This window comes from Palaemon carinicauda, chromosome 6 (genome assembly GCF_036898095.1).
Source record: "Palaemon carinicauda isolate YSFRI2023 chromosome 6, ASM3689809v2, whole genome shotgun sequence".
Classification (NCBI taxonomy): domain Eukaryota; kingdom Metazoa; phylum Arthropoda; class Malacostraca; order Decapoda; family Palaemonidae; genus Palaemon; species Palaemon carinicauda.
In genome coordinates this window covers 173,600,675-173,623,068 of record NC_090730.1, presented here as the reverse complement: position 1 = coordinate 173,623,068, position 22,394 = coordinate 173,600,675, and the positions used below count along the sequence as shown (strand labels likewise).

At 34.7% G+C, this 22,394-nt stretch overlaps 1 protein-coding gene and 1 long non-coding RNA gene across 3 annotated transcripts in view; one reads left to right on the top strand and one right to left on the bottom strand.

Annotated features, from left to right (window-relative positions):
• The window catches only part of LOC137642828 (uncharacterized), a 19,467-nt gene extending 515 nt beyond the window's left edge, over nucleotides 1-18,952 (top strand). Inside the window, exons 2-8 of one of the 2 annotated variants that reach the window (XM_068375717.1) lie at nucleotides 6,158-6,296; nucleotides 7,663-7,871; nucleotides 9,011-9,185; nucleotides 13,359-13,398; nucleotides 16,934-17,025; nucleotides 17,519-18,125; nucleotides 18,172-18,952. In XM_068375717.1, the coding sequence (XP_068231818.1) occupies nucleotides 18,203-18,913 (711 nt within the window). In that variant the 5' untranslated portion in view covers nucleotides 6,158-6,296; nucleotides 7,663-7,871; nucleotides 9,011-9,185; ... (2 more) ...; nucleotides 17,519-18,125; nucleotides 18,172-18,202 and the 3' untranslated portion in view covers nucleotides 18,914-18,952. The remainder of the gene's footprint in view (nucleotides 1-6,157; nucleotides 6,297-7,662; nucleotides 7,872-9,010; nucleotides 9,186-13,358; nucleotides 13,399-16,933; nucleotides 17,026-17,518; nucleotides 18,126-18,171) is intronic. The other variant, XM_068375716.1, reaches the window with a different exon arrangement.
• Nucleotides 18,953-20,562: 1,610 nt separating this feature from the next.
• On the bottom strand, nucleotides 20,563-21,749 carry LOC137642831 (uncharacterized). The gene is made up of 2 exons (XR_011044870.1): nucleotides 21,652-21,749; nucleotides 20,563-20,621 (listed from the first exon to the last, which is right to left on the bottom strand). It is a non-coding gene; the product is annotated as an uncharacterized lncRNA (long non-coding RNA).
• Nucleotides 21,750-22,394: the final 645 nt, after the last annotated feature.

The window sequence follows — 22,394 nt, the reverse complement described above, 5'->3', positions numbered from 1 at the left end:
GATATAGAAACACTTCAATGTAATACCTTCAATTGAGGTTGTATGACAGCATAATCATCACGTTAAAGGCAGATTTTAATTTAGCCTTGCCACATTTACGCTTATAAAAACCGGACTCTAATTAACCTCTCGTTTTATTCTACATTATAGTATTGTTAAATACGTATATTGCGGAAACTATGGAATTTAAATTAGGGTCCCGTCATTGAAGCGTAGGGGATCGTGCATTAGTGGTACGACTTATTTTACTGGTTTAAGCAAGTGTAAAGATAATGAGTTTTTATTAAATTAACTAAACATTAAAAGTTATGATACTAACATAGTTTTTCACTTTAATGGCACGTCAACTTTGAAATTAACCTTTTATACGTTTATGCTTTCAAGGGCGTCATGATTAACTGTGCATTTTTTCATTTTAGTCTTTCTTTTTTAAATACTTTAATGAGGAAAAAGTGGAATCTAAACTAGGATCATATTTTTAAAGTTTAAATTAGTGTGAATATAATTACTATTTCCTTTTAAATTCCTAACCTAAACTGCTTGTTATCGCAGATATTTTTACCCACAACTAAAATGTTTCTTGGTGCTCCATACTTATTAGTGTAAATTATTTTCAGAAAGGTTTTAATACCTGTATTTTTTTTTTTTTGACATGATTGTATAATTTTTTATTTGACTTTTTTTTATAAATTTCATTTTAGATTATAACATTAAACTGCGTGTATTAGCGATTAGTGATTAATTTTTCTCTAAAATTATTATATATCCACTAGTTGCGAAACCTGCATTCTGAGGGGTATGTGTTGGTGAAACAGAAGGTGAATTTTATACTAATTTACTCAAGAATGTTTGAGAAAAAAACTTTATTCGAAGTTTTACTTATATCCTCAGTAGTCTAATAATGGATATTCAAGATAGATTTCAATTATTTAAATATTTCGCTATGTAATACTTTATAAATACTATTTATTGCTTTATGAAATTATTTCATAGCCTGGATGATTTAACTGGAAGTATTACGTACTTTTGCATTATTCAACTCATTGAAATGACTACGGTGAAGATTATAAAGGGTGAATTATATGCCAGTTGTGACTATGTAGGTGGTGAAGATTACACTGGACAAATTTCCTTTGTTTCAACACTCAACGTAGTCTAAGATTATCGGGGGCAAATTTCATTTCATGTCATTTGTAACACTTAACGTAAGCGCTGACGATTATCAGTGGCTAATTTCCTGTCGGTTGCAACACTTGACGTAAGCAGTGAAGATTATCAGTGGCTAATTTCATGTCTGTTGTAACACTTGATGTAAGCAGTGAAGATTATCAGTGGCTAATTTCATGTCGGTTGTAACATTTAACGTAGGCGGTGAAGATTATCTTGCTAATTTAGTGTTCTAACAGGTAATTTAGACTGTGAAGATTATCATGGATGAATTTAATGTCTGTTGTAACACTTTAACGTACAGTGACGATTACCAGGGGTGAATTTCATATGGGTTGTAACACTTGATGTAGGTGGTTAGGATTCACAGGAGATTTTAATGTCAGTTGTAACACTTAATGTAGACAATAAAGATTAGTAGGGTTAAATTTCATGTCTGTTGTATTATTTAACGTAGGTGGTGAAGATTACTGGGGGTGAATTTCATATCGTTTGTAATATTTAATGCAGGCTGTGAAGATTATTTGGGGTGAGTTGTTTGTAAGAGTTAAAGTAGGCAGTGAAGATTATTACGGGTGAATTTCATGTCTGTATTAATATTTATTGTAGGCGATGAAGGTTGTCAGGGGCAAATGTCATATCAGTTGTAACAATATGGGCGGTGAAGATTTCTGGATGGTGAATTTCATGTCGGCTGTAGCTCAACGTAGGCGGTGAAGAAATCTGGGGCAAATTTCATGTCGATTGTAACACTTAACGTAAGCAGCTTAGAGTATCAAAGTGTATTCCATGTCAGTTGTAACACTTAACATAGGCATTTTTGTATATCACATGGTAATTAATGTCGATTGTAACAATTAACGTAGGCTGTGAAGATTATCAGGGGCAAATTTCATGTCAGTTGTAACACTCAATGTTGGCAGTGAAGATTGTTAGGGGGGAATTTCATGTCGGTTGTAACACTAAACATAGAGTGTGAAGATTATCGGGCGAATTTTGTTCGAGGAAACACTTAACGTAGGAGGTGGAGACTATCATGTTGGAATTCAATGTAAATTGTAACACTTAACATGGGTGGAGAAGATTAAAAGGGAGAATGTAATGTCTGCAGTGAAACTTGATATAGGTAGTGAAGATCAAACTAGCAAATCTCATGTCTGTAGTAAAACGTAGCACCAGGTAATGAATGTTACCAGGGACAAATTTTATGTTCGTAGTAAGACTTGCGTAGGGGGTGAAGATTATTGGGCAAATTTCATGTTCGTAGTAAGACTTGCGTAGGGGGTGAAGATTATTGGGCAAAATTCATGTTTGTAGTAAGACTTGCGTAGGGGGTGAAGATTATTGGGCAAAATTCATGTTTGTAGTAAGACTTGCGTAGGGGGTGAAGATTACTGGGCAAAATTCATGTTTGTAGTAAGACTTGCGTAGGGGGTGAAGATTATTGGGCAAAATTCATGTCCGTAGTAAGACTTGCGTAGGGGGTGAAGATTATTGGGCAAAATTCATGTTTGTAGTAAGACTTTCGTAGGGGGTGAAGATTATTGGGTAAATTTAATGTTCGTAGTAAGACTTGCCTAGGGAGTGAAGATTATTGGGCAAATTTTATGTTCGTAGTAAGACTTGCGTAGGGGGTGAAGATTATTGGGCAAATTTCATGTTCGTAGTAAGACTTGCGTAGGGGGTGAAGATTATTGGGCAAAATTCATGTTTGTAGTAAGACTTGCGTAGGGGGTGAAGGTTATTGGGCAAATTTCATGTTCGTAGTAAGACTTGCGTAGGGGATGAAGATTATTGGGCAAAATTCATGTTTGTAGTAAGACTTGCGTAGAAGGTGAAGATTATTGGGCAAATTTCATGTTCGTAGTAAGACTTGCGTAGGGGATGAAGATTATTGGGCAAAATTCATGTTTGTAGTAAGACTTGCGTAGGGGTGAAGATTATTGGGCAAATTTCATGTTCGTAGTGAGACTTGCGTAGGGGGTGAAGATAATTGGGCAAAATTCATGTTTGTAGTAAGACTTGCGTAGGGGGTGAAGATTACTGGGCAAAATTCATGTTCGTAGTAAGACTTGCGTAGGGGGTGAAGATTATTGGGCAAAATTCATGTTTGTAGTAAGACTTGCGTAGGGGGTGAAGATTACTGGGCAAAATTCATGTTTGTAGTAAGACTTGCGTAGGGGGTGAAGATTACTGGGCAAAATTCATGTTCGTAGTAAGACTTGCGTAGGGGGTGAAGATTATTGGGCAAAATTCATGTTTGTAGTAAGACTTGCGTAGGGGGTGAAGATTATTGGGCAAAATTCATGTTTGTAGTAAGACTTGCGTAGGGGGTGAAGATAATTGGGCAAAATTCATGTTTGTAGTAAGAATTGCGTAGGGGGTGAAGATTACTGGGCAAAATTCATGTTTGTAGTAAGACTTGCGTAGGGGGTGAAGATTATTGGGCAAAATTCATGTTCGTAGTGAGACTTGCGTAGGGGGTGAAGATAATTGGGCAAAATTCATGTTTGTAGTAAGACTTGCGTAGGGGGTGAAGATTACTGGGCAAAATTCATGTTTGTAGTAAGACTTGCGTAGGGGGTGAAGATTACTGGGCAAAATTCATGTTCGTAGTAAGACTTGCGTAGGGGGTGAAGATTATTGGGCAAAATTCATGTTTGTAGTAAGACTTGCGTAGGGGGTGAAGATTATTGGGCAAAATTCATGTTTGTAGTAAGACTTGCGTAGGGGGTGAAGATTATTGGGCAAATTTCATGTTCGTAGTAAGACCTGCGTAGGGGGTGAAGATTATTGGGCAAAATTCAAGTTTGTAGTAAGACTTTCGTAGGGGGTGAAGATTATTGGGCAAAATTCATGTTCGTAGTAAGACTTGCGTAGGGGGTGAAGATTACTGGGCAAAATTCATGTTTGTAGTAAGACTTGCGTAGGGGGTGAAGATTACTGGGCAAAATTCATGTTCGTAGTAAGACTTGCGTAGGGGGTGAAGATTACTGGGCAAAATTCATGTTTGTAGTAAGACTTGCGTAGGGGGTGAAGATTATTGGGCAAAATTCATGTTTGTAGTAAGACTTGCGTAGGGGGTGAAGATTATTGGGCAAATTTCATGTTCGTAGTAAGACCTGCGTAGGGGGTGAAGATTATTGGGCAAAATTCAAGTTTGTAGTAAGACTTTCGTAGGGGGTGAAGATTATTGGGCAAAATTCATGTTCGTAGTAAGACTTGCGTAGGGGGTGAAGATTATTGGGCAAAATTCATGTTTGTAGTAAGACTTGCGTAGGGGGTAAAGATTATTGGGCAAGTTTCATGTTCGTAGTAAGACTTGCGTAGGGGGTGAAGATTATTGGGTAAATTTAATGTTCGTAGTAAGACTTGCCTAGGGAGTGAAGATTATTGGGCAAATTTCATGTTCGTAGTATAACTAAACACAGGCGGTGAAGATTTAGCGAGGAATTTCATGTCTGTTGTAGAATTTGATGCAGGCTTTGAAGACTTTCATTGGTGGATTTCATGTCTTGTATTAAAACCTCAGGCAGGCGGTGAAGATTATCACACAAATTTCATGTCCGTAGTTAAACAACAAATTTCATGTCCAGTAAGGCAAAATGCTTGCACTAATTCAGTCCAGCCAATGAAGTGAAGTGTTTTATATCTTTATTCTTAACTCTTATAATTAAGTTGCCATGCACTACAAAGGGTACTAAAATTTTGATCTGGAAAACAGTGTTTAGACATGCAGGAGTATTTTGTTAGATTGTCATTCTTCCATTTCTCGCTACCATACCAAATATCCAATACGTTTCCACCCTTGACCTATCATTATTCATGGGTGCTTAGTTACATTACATTTTATCGATCTTAAACGTTTGCACATAGATTGTCAAATAAGTAGCTTAAAACAAACTACAGCATCTGTTTGAACAAAACTTGCCTACCATTTTTCATTATCAGAATAAATAACGCTTGTTTCAACCGTAACATAACATTATTCCCAACTCGAATAAGATTAAATCTCATGTTCAAATAACAACTTTTTACAAGGTTAGGAATGAAAGAATTCTATTAGATGCTGTTCGAACAAAGAACTTAAGACAAAATTTTCATTTATCAGCATTTGTACGAGGCTGCAGACGTGAAAAAGAATACTGTAGGAGTAAAGCTAATTATTTTAAATATAAAGATTTTAGTGGATGCTGACATTAGGGTATAAATTTTAGAATTGTTTTATGCTTTGTGTGTCTTAATATTTTACTGTACCAGAGTACAACCATTTTGTATTATAGCTAGTTTAATTCACACTAGTATGGGAAATAGCGACACTTCATCATTAATTTTATGTTGGAACTTGACCTTAATATATCAAAAATGGGATTGGTCAAAGTTCAGTTTGGTTATGTTTTACACTATTGATTAAATGCCAGACATTTTAGTGTTATTCATAATTACTTTCCATTGGTACTGAACGGTTAAGGTCACTAAAATATATTGAACTAACTGTTCTCTAGATATTTGAGTTGCAAATACTTGGTATAGCCTTTAAAATAACTTTTAGCATTACTAAGAACAATGTTTGTTGAGGGAATCCAGGTGGGTACTAGTTCTGGTTCCTAATATTTACCAGTAGGTATTATTTTTCTGAAAGTAGCTAATGAAAATGTAATTAAGCAATATAATGGGCCAGATAAGTACCATATAACAATAGAAAATATTAATCCTTGGTGGGACACCTTATAATTTTTGAGATGATGGAGGTGGACTAGGTATTTCCATACCCTCATAGTAGTCCTCCTTGTCGGTACTTAAAACAACTGTTCTCTGTGGCTTCCTTGCTACCCCCCAAATATGACAACTAGAAATTTGGTCTAAAATAGAGTACAGAGTTAACCGGAGGTACAATGGAATAAACAGTTTTTAAAAATAAAAGGCTAATTAGCAGGTAATTTTTCCTGGTACTGTGAAATATCTTATGCATTTAAACTGATCTTTTCAGGTACCTGTAATTGCCGGATAAAAATTCAAGTTTTAAATAGTTTCCAGTTTCTACCTTAATTACCTTATGCTGCAGAACATCAACAATGGCAGGTTGACACACAATCTCATTGCCTAACATTCAAGTCTTGAGCCAGACGGTAATTTTTTCATAGCTGGCATAACTATAGGGCTAGTGTCTTAAATAGATGTTTCAGTATCCGTGAAAAAATACTATAGTTTTATTTTAAACTAAAGGATTTTATTTATTGCAACACTTCATTTGATTTCCAATTAGAGAAAGATCTCCATCGACAAAGGGGTTTTCGAAGTGCCAGAAATCTGAAAACATAATTAGGTTAAAGAAGTATTTAAATAGAGGTAGCAATGAAGCATGCACAGAGTTTTTATACCAGAAACTAATTCCTCTAATTCTAGGTATAAAAAGTTAATCCATTGGCACAATGTTCTATTGCATGAAGGTAAAAAGTAGCCAACAAAACGGCGTAGGCAATGCTAACTTGACCAAGCATTCGACCAGTAAGCATATAACTATGACCATATATCCAACAGCTTTATTGTGATTTTAAACTGCCCAAGTTTTAATTCTGTCCCACATACACCCCAAAAATATTTATTCATGACTTTCCAGAGGTAATATTATCCATAGCTGCACAGTGAGGTAACACTTGGCATGCTAGATATAAAACAGATATGCTAGAAAAGGCTATTTGATAAAGCCTGAGTTTCACTTTGGTTCCCCTGGCTATGCTGGAAGTGATTGGGATTTGCCATGTGAGCATGGGTGGCAAAGATCCGAAGTCATAGGCCAAAATGCATCAGTTAATGGTTTACAGTATAGAATAAATATTAACCAATTTTGTTATTTGGCTACTTATTATAACCCATGCAGTTTATATAGACCACTTCGTTATTTCGGGAATAGAAGTTTTTGCTACTTGGTCAAACATAATGAAACTAACATTAAGGTCATGAAACCCTCAGAAATTTTTTTGGAATGTTTAGTTGTTGGCTGTGACACCAGAAAAGTTCATGCAGTGTATTCTAAGCTAAGTGGAATAAAGTTCTAACCGTGCTGTTTCGTGGAGAAATATCAGCTTGTCACTAAACCTGTAAAAAGAGCAGTAATTTTGCCATAAGTCAAGTTTACGTTTTTTGATAATGGATATTTTTAAAATTGATTTTAGTCAATCACTAAATTCTATTAAGAATAATTTGGATATTTTTACTGGTTAGCTTTTCTTCCTTATGTCAGCAAAAAAATTTTGAACGTAAGGTCTTTTCGACATTGATAGGTGAAGTTTTAATGGTTAGATATTAAATGAGGTATTATAAACTACTTGCAAAAGATAATCTGGACCTGTAGTATTTAAGATTGACTTGTTAAAATCATGAAATTAGGTTATTTAAAGTTAATATTTTTTATTCTCTATAATAGCAAAGTAAGATTTGAGGGCATCTTTTAACAGGTAACACATTAATTTACATTTTTATCCAACCTGCCAGATATTGAGCGAATGGAGTGTCTTGGCTACCTACCCTAGAGTTCCGGAGACAAATGCCTGCAAGATCCTGAATGGCTTTGACGAGTGTTTCTGACCAACCCTGCAGCATATGTGGGAACCAAATGTTTAAGTCGTTCTTGTCAACCGCAACCAGGAGTCATGACAGGAAACCACAGATCCAGCAACATTGGGGAATATGAACTCTTCTCGGTAAGGGTTAATGGCTCTTGTAACAATGTTGTCCAGGCCACAGTCGGTGCTCCATCCATGAGCGCCTTAAAGCAAGGCCGTCTCGAATACGGCCTTGCTTAAAGCCTCTCCTATCTAAGGAGAAGGATCATGCGGGATTGTACACCTACAAGATCCCACAATATCACCACACCTGTGGTAAATATGCAAATGCAATTCAACCAAAGTAATGAGGCCTCAACTCGAGAGAAAAGGACACCAAAATTAAGAACGGGGCTTTATTACCTTGAATGGATATTTAATGACCTTTGCATAAGGTAAGTGTTTAAGTTGAAAGCATAGCCATGAAAGAAGTCGTTGCTGAAGATCATTTCAGGTAGTCTTAAAACATTACTTAAGATTTTTTTATTTTTTTAATCTGGGAGATATCTAGGTACTGTCTAGCTTTTTGTCTCTATATAAATACTAATCTTGTGCTGGAGACTGCCAAATTGAAAAGCACGAGATCACGCAGTGCCCAAATGCCACTAAGAGTGTTCAGTGTTCATGTTTTTCACTTTAAATGTCAATTCAAAGAAAAGGAAATAGCAATCTTCTCTAGATAGGTTACCAGTGATAATTGAAGTGTGGAAAAAAAAACTGACCGTAAGGAATAAGATAAGTAAATCTGTGATAGTAAACATCATTTAAGAGAGAATCTTATCTTCAGATGCTCCTCAGTTTTTCTTTTAGTGACCTCTTCCTCTCCCCCCCCCCTTTCAAAGGCAAATTGTCAATTGTTTTTCATTTTTATTCTGATTTTAACGGTTATAAATTGTTAAATACTTATCAATTCTAAACCTTAGTGTATGTTCATCTATGGGCTTGTTACCTGCATAACTAATTTCCTTTATTTAATCTGGGAGAATATATATTAGAATGTGAGCATTCTATAGTTAAGTGGCTTGATTTATTTAATTGGGTAAAGGGGTACTACTGCTCTATTTTCCCATTGGCTTTTGGAAATTCTATACTAGTTCCCTAAATGGAGTTAATACACCTATTAAAAATTTTAATTTGGCATTATAAGAGATTTCAATAAGATTTCAATCAAAGATTAAGGCATTTAAAGGATTTACAGAATAACTAAGCACCTTAATCTTTAACGAATTATATTTCAGGTTGAGGTATGAAGACTGTTAAATTCACACTGCAGGGTATTAGGAATGTTGACATATTCACCTGGAGACAATCGTTTTGACAAGTTTATTGCGAAACTCATCTGTAAAAGTCTTTGATATTGGTTACAATTAGTGGAATAATTGTCACCACGTTAAGTGAAATGATAGATTTCAGGTAAGGATAAGACTGTACAAGTAGTCTTCACATATGTCCTTGTTCCTAAGTTATCTAAAGTTTGAAGGTTTTTGATCGGTAAAAAGGTAACGTAATACAGGAACTAATTAAATGCAGTTTTTCTCCAGTAAAGATATTGAGCTCTTAAATAGCAAAGTTGTTCCTACATATACAAAACTATCCTTTACTTTTACCAAAGCATAGTTTCATCGTGGGTGATGAGTAAACCCCACCACCCACCAGCCAGGTGGAGCAACTCACTTTTGACTTCAGCCTTAGTTCTGTACTGATATAAAAGTCCTTAGTCTGGGCTAAATTCTTTTTCCTTTTTTTTTTTTTGTGGTTTTATCTGACGGCAACTCTAACGGGAAGATGTGGCTCTTCCTTAGTAAACCTGGTTGTAAGTACATCTGGTACATTAGCAAGCTGGAGGTGGCTCTCCAAGATAACTTTCGCAGGGGTCAAAAAAGGTTCTGTAATTGTAATTAGTGTAGGTTATTGATGCCTCTTCAATAGGTGGAGTTTGCGATGATAGACTTGGTATTTAGTCTTGACTTGGTAACTTCTAAATTTATACTGACATCTAAAGTTATGCTGAAGTGCTAAATCTCGTAAGTCAGGCTCATAGCCTTCTGTCTACTTAAGGTTATTGCTGGGCTGGACGTCCTGAGGTATTCTAAGGGTATGGGAGACCCAGTATCACTTTGGACTCTTTTGAAAGACTGTACCACCTGCCAGCGAAGGTAATATCTCCATGCCCACCCTCACAAAAACTTGGTCCTGGAAATACTATTACCTTAGATATGAACAGTGCCCAGTCAGTTGGGAAAATCTGTGTTGGCTGCTTCAATGACCCAATAGGCTTCCCTTGTTGCTCCAACTACTTCCGGCTGTAGAAACTTTGGAGGGGAGACGTTACCTGGCTCCACTCAGTCATTACCCTTCTGCTGAGGTCATTTCCTTTTCTGAAGTTGTTGCTGCTAGACCAGAAATGTAGTTGAAGCTTTTAAATTGAGAATTGAAAACTACATGCCTGCTTTTCCATACCAGCTAATACGTTCCCGTCTTCATTTTTACTCATTGCAGAGCCTTCAGATATCAACCTGCTTCCCCAAAGAAGACCCTTAAGCAGAGGAGGACCAATTAGGCAGCCCCGTAACAGTGCTGTACTGAAAATCAGCCCAACACAGGCAGATATTATAGTATGACACATACTGGAGATTACACTCCTGCTACCAGAGTTACTCTAGGAAGATGTAGTCAGGATGTTGACCACTGCCCCTTCGTTTCATGGATGTTAGTGACGCATTGGTAACAGTAATGAAGGTTATCCAGAAGAAATCTGCTAGGGCTGAAAGGCTTTGGATCATCGTTCTTGGTAAGCAAAGGGACATGCTTGCATTGCACATGTGCAAGTAGGAGGTTCGCCTACAGCTCTTTGGGTGTGCCTCTCCAGGTGTGTGATTCAGCAGGCATACTGTCAGTGTGATGAGTCACCTCATAACATAGCATACAGTAGGGTTTGTTAGTCATGCATCTTGGACACCTCGCATTAGATAGTAAAGCCGAAGTACACCCTGTGGTCGTACAGTGAAGACTAAATGCACTTAGTTGTCCAGATTTGGTTTAGAGCTTTTGGTCAGGAGTAGTCGTATTTTTCATTTGATGGGCTGTTGAATTCAGTGTAAAAGCATACTTTTCATTGACACGGAGGTGGTGACATTCTTGGTGCACCCGTCTACGTACTAGTTGGCCTTTTAGGTCATGTAGAGATGGAATGCAATGAGATGGAATGCAATGTTCCACTTCACCAGCCAGGTAGGACGGGAAGCAGCGAGCTCCCTGTTCTCACAGAAGGTCTCCATTGAGAAATCACACCTTCCTTGCCTTGTCCATTAGGTGGGTACTTTTAATTGCTCAGGACATCGAAGTTAACCACTTACAGGCCTTCTTTAATTACATCCCTGAAGTAAATGCTAAAAATGAATGTGGCATTCAGATCTGTTTTGTCAACCCCTTCTACCTTCTCAAATTAGTTTCTATTATGTCCTAAACCATTTTCCCCATCCTGCTCATGCCGGGAATGGTGATAGAAGTAATAAAGCGATGTAGAGTTTAGCATCACCCCTTTCAGCTGTGAGGATTTGGGTATGCCTGCCGAGCCCTTTGGCAATTTGGCAACGATGTGATGCACAATGTTGGTTAGTAATTTTCCATTAATAAACTCTGCCACTCCTCTCACTAGTATGAGGTTCCTTACCTATCATCAGGAAATCTTAGTTCTGGAACTTGCAACAGATGTGGAAACTATGAATGAGCTAGTAGTAGTCTAGGAAGTGTGTAAAATTCTAAAGATGACTGCTGTTGGTAAAGTTGTCTGAAGAACGGAGACAACAATTGACACCTCTCATGATTAAATTTGTTGGTCGAATTTTGTCTAAACTTTCAAGTGCAGTAAGTGGACCATAAGGGCGCAAGACTCAAGTAGTCTGACTAAGTCCCCTGGCTTCATCCTATAGTTGCGTTTGTTAGGTGTGTTTGTGAATGTCTGTTACTCGCATGGTCTCAAGGCTATACTCACATTAGTTTAGTCTTTTAATTATCCTATTGAGGTATCTTGACAATTTTCTAACACTGCAATCTTCAATTTGGAGGTTGCTCCAGGATGAGCCAATTGCTCCTGGATCTAGAGAATCAGTTATGCCTTTATACTTGGGTTTGGTGAAACACTGCAGCTATGAGTCTTTCCATGAGATGATCATATCAATAGACTTAGTGATATTGCAACAAGTTTCGGTGATATTGCAACAGTTTCGGTTTAAGAATTTAACACTTTCCAGCATCTGAAGTTATGCACCTATTAAAAGGACTCAAGGATTTGTAATTAGGAAAAATATGAAATATATCCTCTAGATATTGAGCTATTATCATGCGTATTTTATAAAATTTAGAATATATTACAACTCAAATAAATTTTACATATAATTTTGTACGACTGGTAGTTGAATACAGAAATTAGGTTTTTCTTTTAATATTTGTACAGTAATTTGTTATGAAATATGCAAGAAAATGCACTAAAAGCCATGCACTTGAAATTAATGTTAAAGTACAGTAATTTGTAATAAAATATGCAGGAAGATTTACTAAGACTAATGCACTAAAATTAATGTAAAGATGTTGCAATTTACTTAAATTAAATAAGACAAAACTTTCATACTAAACATAAGTAATTTGAAAGTATTCTATAATGGATCTTATTTTTCTGTACCCATTCTTAATACTTGATACAGCTTGTCCATGCCTAAGAGAAAGTTTTCTTGACTTGGAAGATTTTTTTTAAAAAATATTAATTTGTTTGATACGGTTACAGATAAATTTATTTGATACAGTTAGACAGGAAGACTAAAAGGTTTTAAATTTCCTCCATATGGTGTTATGCAGTCAAAGAAAATTCCTATACACCAAATCCTAGTTGAAAATTTAATCGTAATAGCCAGGATAAAAGTGATGGTCAGTTGTCACCAGCATACCATGCAATTGAACAAGAAGTTTCGGGTAAATTGAAGTTTATATAAGATAAAAAACTTATTTTTTTTTTTTTTTTGGGAGGGGGTGTTTTGATGTGCAATTCCCAGTGTCCTCACTAAGTAAAATCCCTTTAAATAATATTCACTACGTGATAAGTCAGTTTCCCAATTCCTGGATTTCAAATAAACAGGAAATGTAAAGTTTGTGTTGATTCTGAACTGAATTATAGTCGATATGATTTACATACAGTATTTTGATATTAGTATATGTAGTTTAGTGCAGGGTGTAAGGTAGGACTGTTAGTAAAGTACTTCGCTATTTCTAATGTCATAACACCCTTTTAGTATAGCAGAAGTAATGTAATACTGTTGCTATATCTGCTTTTCTTTCGCTCATTTAGTCCTTGCGAACCTGCACTTTTGGCCATCTTGAAATAGCCAAAATTTTGATAGAATAAACTTGCATGTCTACCATTTATTCAGCTTGGAAATGGCAAGGTATATAAAATGACTGATCTTCATATCAATAGCATTTGAAATCTGAATTTGAAATCCATTTGAGAAATTTTTATTTAGTGGAATATTACTAGAATAATTGCATGTATGGTTAATTTCCTTAGACCTAATATTTTTCTTTTACAAACAGGAATTGATCTTATCAGCCTTTGATGGATTTTGCTGTTGAGGTAAAGAAGTCTGCAATTCTCCATTGGTCAGATTCACCCTTTACTATTCTAAGTAGACTTCTCTTGAGATATTGCATGTGATATAGTTTCTTGAAATACTAAAGGCACAACCACAGAAGTTTGTGAATCTTTTCATGATTCTTGCCAAAACTACATATAGAAATGTTTAGTACATTTAATCTGGTATTATATTCAATTTATAGAAAAAGCTTCATAATAAAGTATAAGTATAATTTAAGAATTCTGGAGGTTTTATCAACATCCCAGGTTTTAGGTTAAAATGCTAAATCTATCCTACAAGTAATTCAAAACCAATTTACATATCCAGTTCCTTTTCATTGTAGCAGTGTTGTGTACTTGGAAGTAAATGGAATCGTTAAGGCTCTAGATACTGTGCCTAGCACTTTAAGGGTTATTGAAAATTAACCTGTAAAAGTCTTCCAAAGTTTGAGTATTTACATATATATGTAATCATTATTTTTAATTTGGAAATATATTTTTAGTATCTTCAGTATGTTTTTCAAAAATTACATATAATACCTTTGAGAGGTATCCATGGCTTATGAAATTAAAGTAATAAAAACTCCGTTATAAATTAAGTATCTTAACAGCTTTAATACTTAGTTTATATTATTCTATGGTGATATGCAAACTATTCTATGGTGATATGCAAACTATAAGAAGTCCTAATGGCAAAAAAATGATGTAAGCATTGAAGGTTAGATGCTAGTAATACTCGAGATGATGAAACATACATATTAGGTTTAAATTACAAACTTAGGCCATACTTTGAAAAAAAAAGTATTGCACTCTGGATGAAATGGTTTGGAGGAGGACTAACTGAGTTTTACGGTTATTTAAAGTTTTATAAACTTTATATTCTTTGAATTTAGTTACTTTGTAGAACAACTGACCGGCATATCTCATTAGTTATTTTTTCTATCAAAGGACAGTTCTTCTGTATTGCATTTATAACATAAATCAAAATTAGGCAAATGAGGTTGTTTAGCATTTTGAAATTTTTTTTTTACAATATATATAGTACAGGGATAATACAAGCATGCATACAAACATTTGTAGAACTAATCAAAAGGATATACCACCTGTTAATATTGAAAGGCCTTCAGAATTCAGTGATTTTTCTTGAATGTTAGTTTGGTGTATATATGATGGTAAATAATGTAAACCGGCAAATATTAGTTTATATTTCATTATAAAAAACGACTGTCTTTATTATGAATATTTCAGGAATTATTATAGTAAGAATTTTTCAGTCCCTGCTGAAGTTTACTGGTTATTTATATTGCTATGCAAAATTTCATTTTCCTCATTACTGTTTCCCTTAGGCTAAACGAACTACATTAGTTTTTATGAAAAAAATCTTGATACTTATGGAGAGGTGACTCGAATGGTTTTCTTTCTTTTTTATAAAGACTGCTGATTTCTCAGCAAGTTAATCAGAAGTTCTTTAGCACTTTATGCAGAGTTGGTAATGTTACTCAACTGTGTATGTTTGTGTAAGCTTATGTACAGCTGATTAGCACCGCAGCTGATTACCACCCAACATTCATAAATCCTATTTACACTAAAGCGTTAGAACATGTTTTGGTTAAATTGATTTAGGTTTGCTGAAGGTTGTTCCCTAGTTAAACAATATGGATTTCGGAAAAGGTTTGGGGCGTGTGATGCCCTTACTACATAATCAATGCTGTACAGAAATCCTTGATTGTGGTCAGGAAGCTTGTACAATTGGTGTTTATTTTATAGCTTGCTTTGTCAGCCTGAATCACATGGCCCTTGATTTCAAACTCAGTTGGGTATGGGAGGGTCTTTCAGTCATTTTTTTTTTAAGATTGATCGTGGAGTAGTTGTTCTTGATGATGGGCACCATGGCTAGTATAAGAATGTGATCTAATGTTCCTCCGGGTAGTTTTCTTAGCACATTTACTTTTCCAAATATATACACATTGCGTATGGTTTGGCCTAGAATACAATCTCGTTGAATATGCAGGTGTTACTAATACTCAACTTGAATATATGTTAGGGTTTTATGAATCCATCTTGAGATCTATCTAAAATTAGCTGATGTTACAAATTATAAGGCCTGAAATTGAACCATTAACTCAAAATAATTTTAATTAGGTCTGGGACAGTGTCTCCTTAACTTCTGGATCTCTGCATTATTATTTCTAAATCTGTATACCAGTTATTTTGAGTTTCTAAATAGAAAATATCCTTTTTTGAAACTCTGTAGGTCTCCTTGAATTCCAAAGATATTCAGTGATCTTTTTTGAAGTGTTACAGTATTTCAAATTTGTTGAACAGGCTAACATCAGACTTAAGTTTATTTTCATGTTACAGTTCTTAAAATATGCTATTCAATTGTGCATTACTTGTTTATTTCCTTTCCTCACTAAAATATTTTTTCCCCTGTTGGAGCCCTTGCAATTGTAGCATCCCACTTTTCAAATTAGGGTTATAGCTTAGCTAATAACAAAAACCTCAAACTCAGATTATAAATTTTTATACAGCATTTGAAGAGTAGGTAATTAGACATGCTCTTCAATTTAGTCTCGATTCTATAATCTTTATAGTTAATTTTAATTGTGGAATTTTTAATAATCACATGACAAGGTAGTAGGAAAATAAGTTGCTAAGTAGTTTATGGTCCATAATGTTAACCTTTGCACAAAAGTTTGTCCTTCGTATATTGTCGAAAATCAATGTGATTAATTCTTAATAAATAGCTTTTTTATGAATTGACACTGTATTCAGTATTAATTTGAAATAATTGTAACTTCGCTTTTTTTTTTTTAATGATCCATGGAGGCCATGCCCGAAAATAGAAAAATGCTATAGCATATAATTATGATTATAATGAATAACGTTTATTGCTATTTTGCATGCGTTTGTTAAAAAAAATATCGACTGATTTTACCAAGTTAAAAATTTAATGTGTTAATGTTAGTTCTTAAAAATACTAATTCAATTTTTACCACTGTCGTTTCTTTCCTAATTTATTTTCCTCGCTGGAGTAATTTTCTTTGTTAGAGCCCTTGTGCTTATAGCATACTGTTATTAAAACTAGGGTGGTAACTTGCCTAATCATAATCAACCCAGACTACAAAATTTATATTTGATCAAGTGAGAGATTGGCTAGATTAAGTTAGTACGCCTCAGAAATAAAAGTTTTGTAGGTATTTTCAGCAGTTGTGGAATTTGTGTTTTTATAATCAAATTACTAAGTAGTTAAAAAGTAAACTAGCTAAAATGTTTTATTTTTATGGTCTTGGATATAAAGTTTTGCTCAAAACTCTCCCTTTTTCATGCCTAAACTCCATGTTATCTAATATTAAATAGCTCTTAGATTTTTTGTTCTTTATTAAATTCAGCTTCACATTATAGAAAAAGCCATGGAGGCTGGTTCCAATTAAATTAAATAGCTAAATAGGATAATGACTAGAAGGAAAGCTATTGGTTATTTGTAAAAACATAATTATCAGCTTTTTTCACTAAATATTTAAATCTATTCCAGATACAGATGGAGGGTGTGGACAAACAAATTTTGGAGGTGATCTGTTATATAGTGGTAAAGATTTAAATATAGACATATTGAATAAACTTAAGGTAAGGAAAAGTAAAACAGGAGTTTTAGTAATTAATTGTAATTAGTGTCTTTAGCAGCTAGTATTTGATGAATATAGTAAGATCGTCTTAAAACTGAATCTTGAAAATAAATCTTACTGTGGATTATGAATTTAACTGGTACATTGGCATTTCAGTTATGATACTGACTGTTTTAAGTAATATTGCGTATGTTTTAAGTAATATTGCGTATATGTTAATGAATGTGGCAACAATCTTAGAAAAAGTTACGTAATAAATTTTGTGGATTAAAATTTAAGTCGGTGGTTTTTGAGTTGAATGTTACTGAATACTAGTCATTAAAAAATACCAAGGAAGTTTGAAAACCTTTGTATATAAAAGATTTAGTTCTAAATGGGATAGGATAGGTAAGTTTGTAATAACACCTTTTGCATTGTAAATTATTCAACTGCTAATCTTTAGTATATAACATGCATGTAATCCCAACTAAAACCCAGCTAAATTTTACTTTCAGAATATAGATGGTAAAGTGCCCTTAGATGACACATGATATCATCGGTATGTGACATAGTAAGGAGAAGGATTTCATGCCGCATCTACTTTTGAACAAAATACAGCATCGTGTACAGTCGAATTAAGAAATGAATGTAATGTAAGCAGCTACAACTTTAAAGCATCGCACTTGATACAGCCTCGTCTCCGCAGATATACAAAATAGCAGCAGCTGCTTTTAGGCTCCTCTACACCCGAGATGAAGGCAAGTGATTAAACTCTAATGCCACGTCATCACCTGAAGATCTCACGCGAAAGAACTTTACACAGGAACATCAACTACACCCGAAAGAAATGGAGAAGGAAATTGAAAACTTTAAGACATCGTAACAACAGTTGAAGATCGGATACCTCCAAAGAAGAGTTGAGCAGGAATGTAACAGATATTGATGGATTGGAATGTAATACTTTTTATTTAATAACCTGCTTTTTAAAGATGTTTATTTATTACCGGACAATCATTATACAGGTTAAAGAAGTTCATTTAGTAGACTACATTATCCTCTTCAATAGTACCACTAATAGTGTGAAAGTCCTAAAAGGAAGGGGGAGGGGGAACTAGGAGTAAGGTTTCTCCTACAGTTCGAGCAGGGGGGAGGGGGAACTAGGAGTAAGGTTTCTCCTACAGTTCGAGCAGGCTCTTCCCATGTTAGCGGGCTCCTCCAGCAGGCTCCTCCTGCAGGCTCCTTTCGTCGAAGCAGGCTCCTCCTGCAGGCTCCTTTCGTCGAAGCAGGCTCCTCCCGTCGAAGTAGGCTCCTCCCGTCGAAGCGGGCTCCTCCTGCAGGCTCCTCCCGTCGAAGCGGGCTCCTCCTGCAGGCTCCTCCTGCAGGCTCCTCCCGTCGAAGCGGGCTCCTCCTGCAGGCTCCTCCCGTCGAAGCGGGCTCCTCCTGCAGGCTCCTCCCGTCGAAGCGGGCTCCTCCTGCAGGCTCCTCCCGTCGAAGCGGGCTCCTCCTGCAGGCTCCTCCCGTCGAAGCGGGCTCCTCCTGCAGGCTCCTCCCGTCGAAGCGGGCTCCTCCTGCAGGCTCCTCCCGTCGAAGCGGGCTTCTCCTGCAGGCTCCTCCCGTCGAAGCGGGCTCCTCCTGCAGGCTCCTCCCGTCGAAGCGGGCTCCTCCTGCAGGCACCTCCCGTCGAAGCGGGCTCCTCCTGCAGGCTCCTCCCGTCAAAGCGTGCTCTTCTCTCAAGATGCTGCCAACTAGTTACAGATCTTCTGACTTCCATCATCATTACTGCAGGCTTCTCCAAATTATGCTTTACCGCTAATTTCCCACCAATTGACAAAGAGCTCCAACTGATTCAAAGATTAACTTCGGGATTCCTATTTTCTGCTGCCAACAGTCACAATGTAAAGAATATCTGATGTATCAGGTTTTCAGAGCATGGGAGGCCATTAGCTAGTCCTGTGGAAGATTAAATAAATTTAGAACTGTTGAAATAGATTTGCAAGAAATTTAGATGAAGACCTATCTTCAGTACCAGCTATTTGGAAAAGCTATTGATTGTCCAACTAAGGTGTTGCTTGTCACTACCCAAATATCACAATACAAAACTATCAATATATGTGCGATCAAAATGTTTACTTGCTAGCTTTAACAATATCTACCTACGTAAGTGATCAATCTCTTTCCAAAGATAAGTCACATTTAAAGGAAATATTAAATGAGGTTATAAACGTTCAAGTTAAAACTTCTCCAACCTACTCTGGATATTTATTTCAAAATAAAATAAGTGTTTGAAGGATGCTGATAATCATTATCCTGTCATATAAAAGCATACAAGTGTTGATTTATAAATGTAATTGGTTTGATTCTAATATAAATTCTAAGATTTTGCCCTTTTACCTTGTTGAAAACAAGAAATAGGCAAGGATTTGTATTTAAAGACACTTAAAGTTACTTCAACATTATTAAAGCTTTTAGAAAAATATTTCCAAAATTATTTTTTCCTATGTATTAAACAGATTTAAAGTTTTCTAAAACAAAATGAAATATATCCATCAGCATGTTTTCCATAATTATCCATGTAAAATGTTTTTAAAGATAAATATACAGGACTGATTCAAAAACTAAGAATCAAGAACTGAATTCAAAACTAGATTAAGGTTACCTATTACCTTCAAACTAAGGCTTTACAATGTTACTTTAATTAGTTTATAGTAAAGAACAAAAAAACTTCCTCACCTGTTACGACCTTAACCAAATTTAAATATTGTCATGTGCATATAATCCTTAGTTCAAGAAAGTTAATTTCTGTAAAAATCTCATTTAATGTCAGTAAAGTTTTTTCATATCTAACACTTAATTTAATCCTATACCACTCAATAGTTTTATTCCATCTTTTAATTCTCCAATAGGCTTTTTGCTACTTTTGGAACCCCAGGCTTTGTAGCTGCCTGTTTTTACAACCTTTGTTCTATAGTTTAGCTGGTAAAATAATACAATTAGGGTACTCGGTATTTAAGTATATGAAAACTTAGACAAATTTGCTAGGTTTTCATGATCAAGCTTCTACAAAGCTTAAGAAAACTGCCTGCTCATATTTCCTGAATAAAGTAGCTTTAAAATGTTACTCAGACTACAGTGCATGTAGATAGTATGGGCATAATGTATCTTTCACTTAATAAACTATGCACATTAAACAATTATCCTTTACTCTTCAAGTTTAGGATTCACTCAAATTAAATTAAATTTTTTACGGTGTAGTGATAAAAACTCAAACTTCCATTACAATTTTATTTAAAATTCTATATGGAATATTACAAACTGTCCAAATTCTATATGGAATATTACAAAATGTCCATCAGTCACAGCAATGGGGTACCATTTCAAAAGTATAAGATCCAAAACTCAATTAGTAAATAAGTAACATTACATCAAAACTGAATTTATCTGAAAGTGGGAATTAAATCTTGGAACTTTTCACATTTGCTAATACTGCTAACAGATTCAGTTTTCACAACTTGGCTGTATCCATTTTTTCAATAAGAAAGTTTATGCCAGATTTCTTGAACAAGTAGAGTCGAACCGATTGATAACTAGAAGGATTGACGTTCTGACAGCATTTTCTATCTGAAATGGGAAAATTTACTTCATTATACTAGTTTTTAGGATGTACTTATATTTTAATTACAGCTTCGCACTTCGTATACTAAATTTGCAATTGTTGACCCATTAGAATTAAAAATATAGAGCAGACATTTTTATCCATGAAAATTACAAATATGACTGCCAGTCAACTTAGTGTAATGGACGTATTAAAACCGCTATTGACTGCTATGCACTATAATATTTTGACAAGAAATTGATTTGGCTGAATATATCAAAAGGATTATTCAAAGTAATATTAAGTTTTGATGGACAAAGCCTTTTAAAATTCAATTTTTTATGAAGATAAATATTTACTTATGAAAATGCTAAGTCTCATACTTAAGAAAAGTTCCAAGATCATGAACTAAAAGTTTTTACTAGTATAGATTTACTTAATAAATGGCCCCAAAACATTAGGGTAATGGAAATTTAGATATGCTATTTTGAGTTATATAATTACGAATCCTATGTTATAATTCATACAAAATCCCCCTTAAGTTATCAGATTGTGAGTAGCATTGACCAATACAGAATGATATTAGATTTATATATCAAACGCCAAATACCTAAATCGTCAAAGATATTTATTTGCTTGTTCACCTAATTCTAAATGGCTAATTGAACGAAGGGTGTATGAAAAATTCCTACTCGGGAACTTTTTATCAAAATACCACATACTCAGTGTTATACATTGTCTACCTTTGAGAAATTTTCACTTCAAAACTGAGTACTTTTTCTATCACTATTCATCAAGGGAATAATTTACATTGAAAAAACTGAATTCTTTTAAAGTTTAGAAAATGTAAACTATACATTCGCCTAGTTACTAAAATCCAGATACATGAAACTCCATAAAACAAAACTATTCCGTAGAAACCTGTAACCAAAGTTTGCATAAGAACCTATCACTTCTTAACTATAAAAATAAAAGATAAAAAAAAAAACACTAACATCCTAAATAAACTGGCTAACCACACAAATCTAAAGATAAGAAAATAACACTCGTAAAAACCTTGAAATATCGCCTGCTTGCAGCTTATGATTTCCAAAAAGAACTTGCACTTTTGTCACCCCAATGTCAACTGAGTTTCCTACTGGTTTAGCTTGAAATGTTAACTTATACAATGATGAGGGAAATGGGAAGTTACATGTTACTAATTTCTAGTCCCTTTGGAGGACAGGCAGCGCCATCTATTTATGTATTGTTACACTAGAAATGATATATGGATATTTATTTTAAACAGAAATTTGTAATATCATGAACATTTAAAATAATGGGACTTGTTATGGTATGAACGAGCTTGATATTATTGAATTTAAATGCATTTTCATTTTAATATTGATTTTAAATTGAAATAATATGTTCAAAATGCTGAATGAAGTTTTTAACCTGGTAGAAAACATGAATACAATTTTCTTCGGAATCCTTTATTCCTTATGTTATCCCTAATTACAATTAATTTCTTAATTTAATATAGAAATTGAGTAAATAGCACAATTAATTAGTAAACAAATAATCTAGACCAGTAAAAAAAAAAAAAAAAAACTATCATGATAGAAGTTAACCAAGAAGGACAATTACGACATTATCAATTTAAAGTAATTCCTGTCAGATATAACAAATCATGTACCTGAAATTAAATTAAAAAGATTATAAATGTATGCTAAAACTTTCACTTTAATTAAAATGTTCTCGACTGTTTTTTATTATAGAAATCTATCACAATCAAATTTCTATACAAATTATCAATTTTA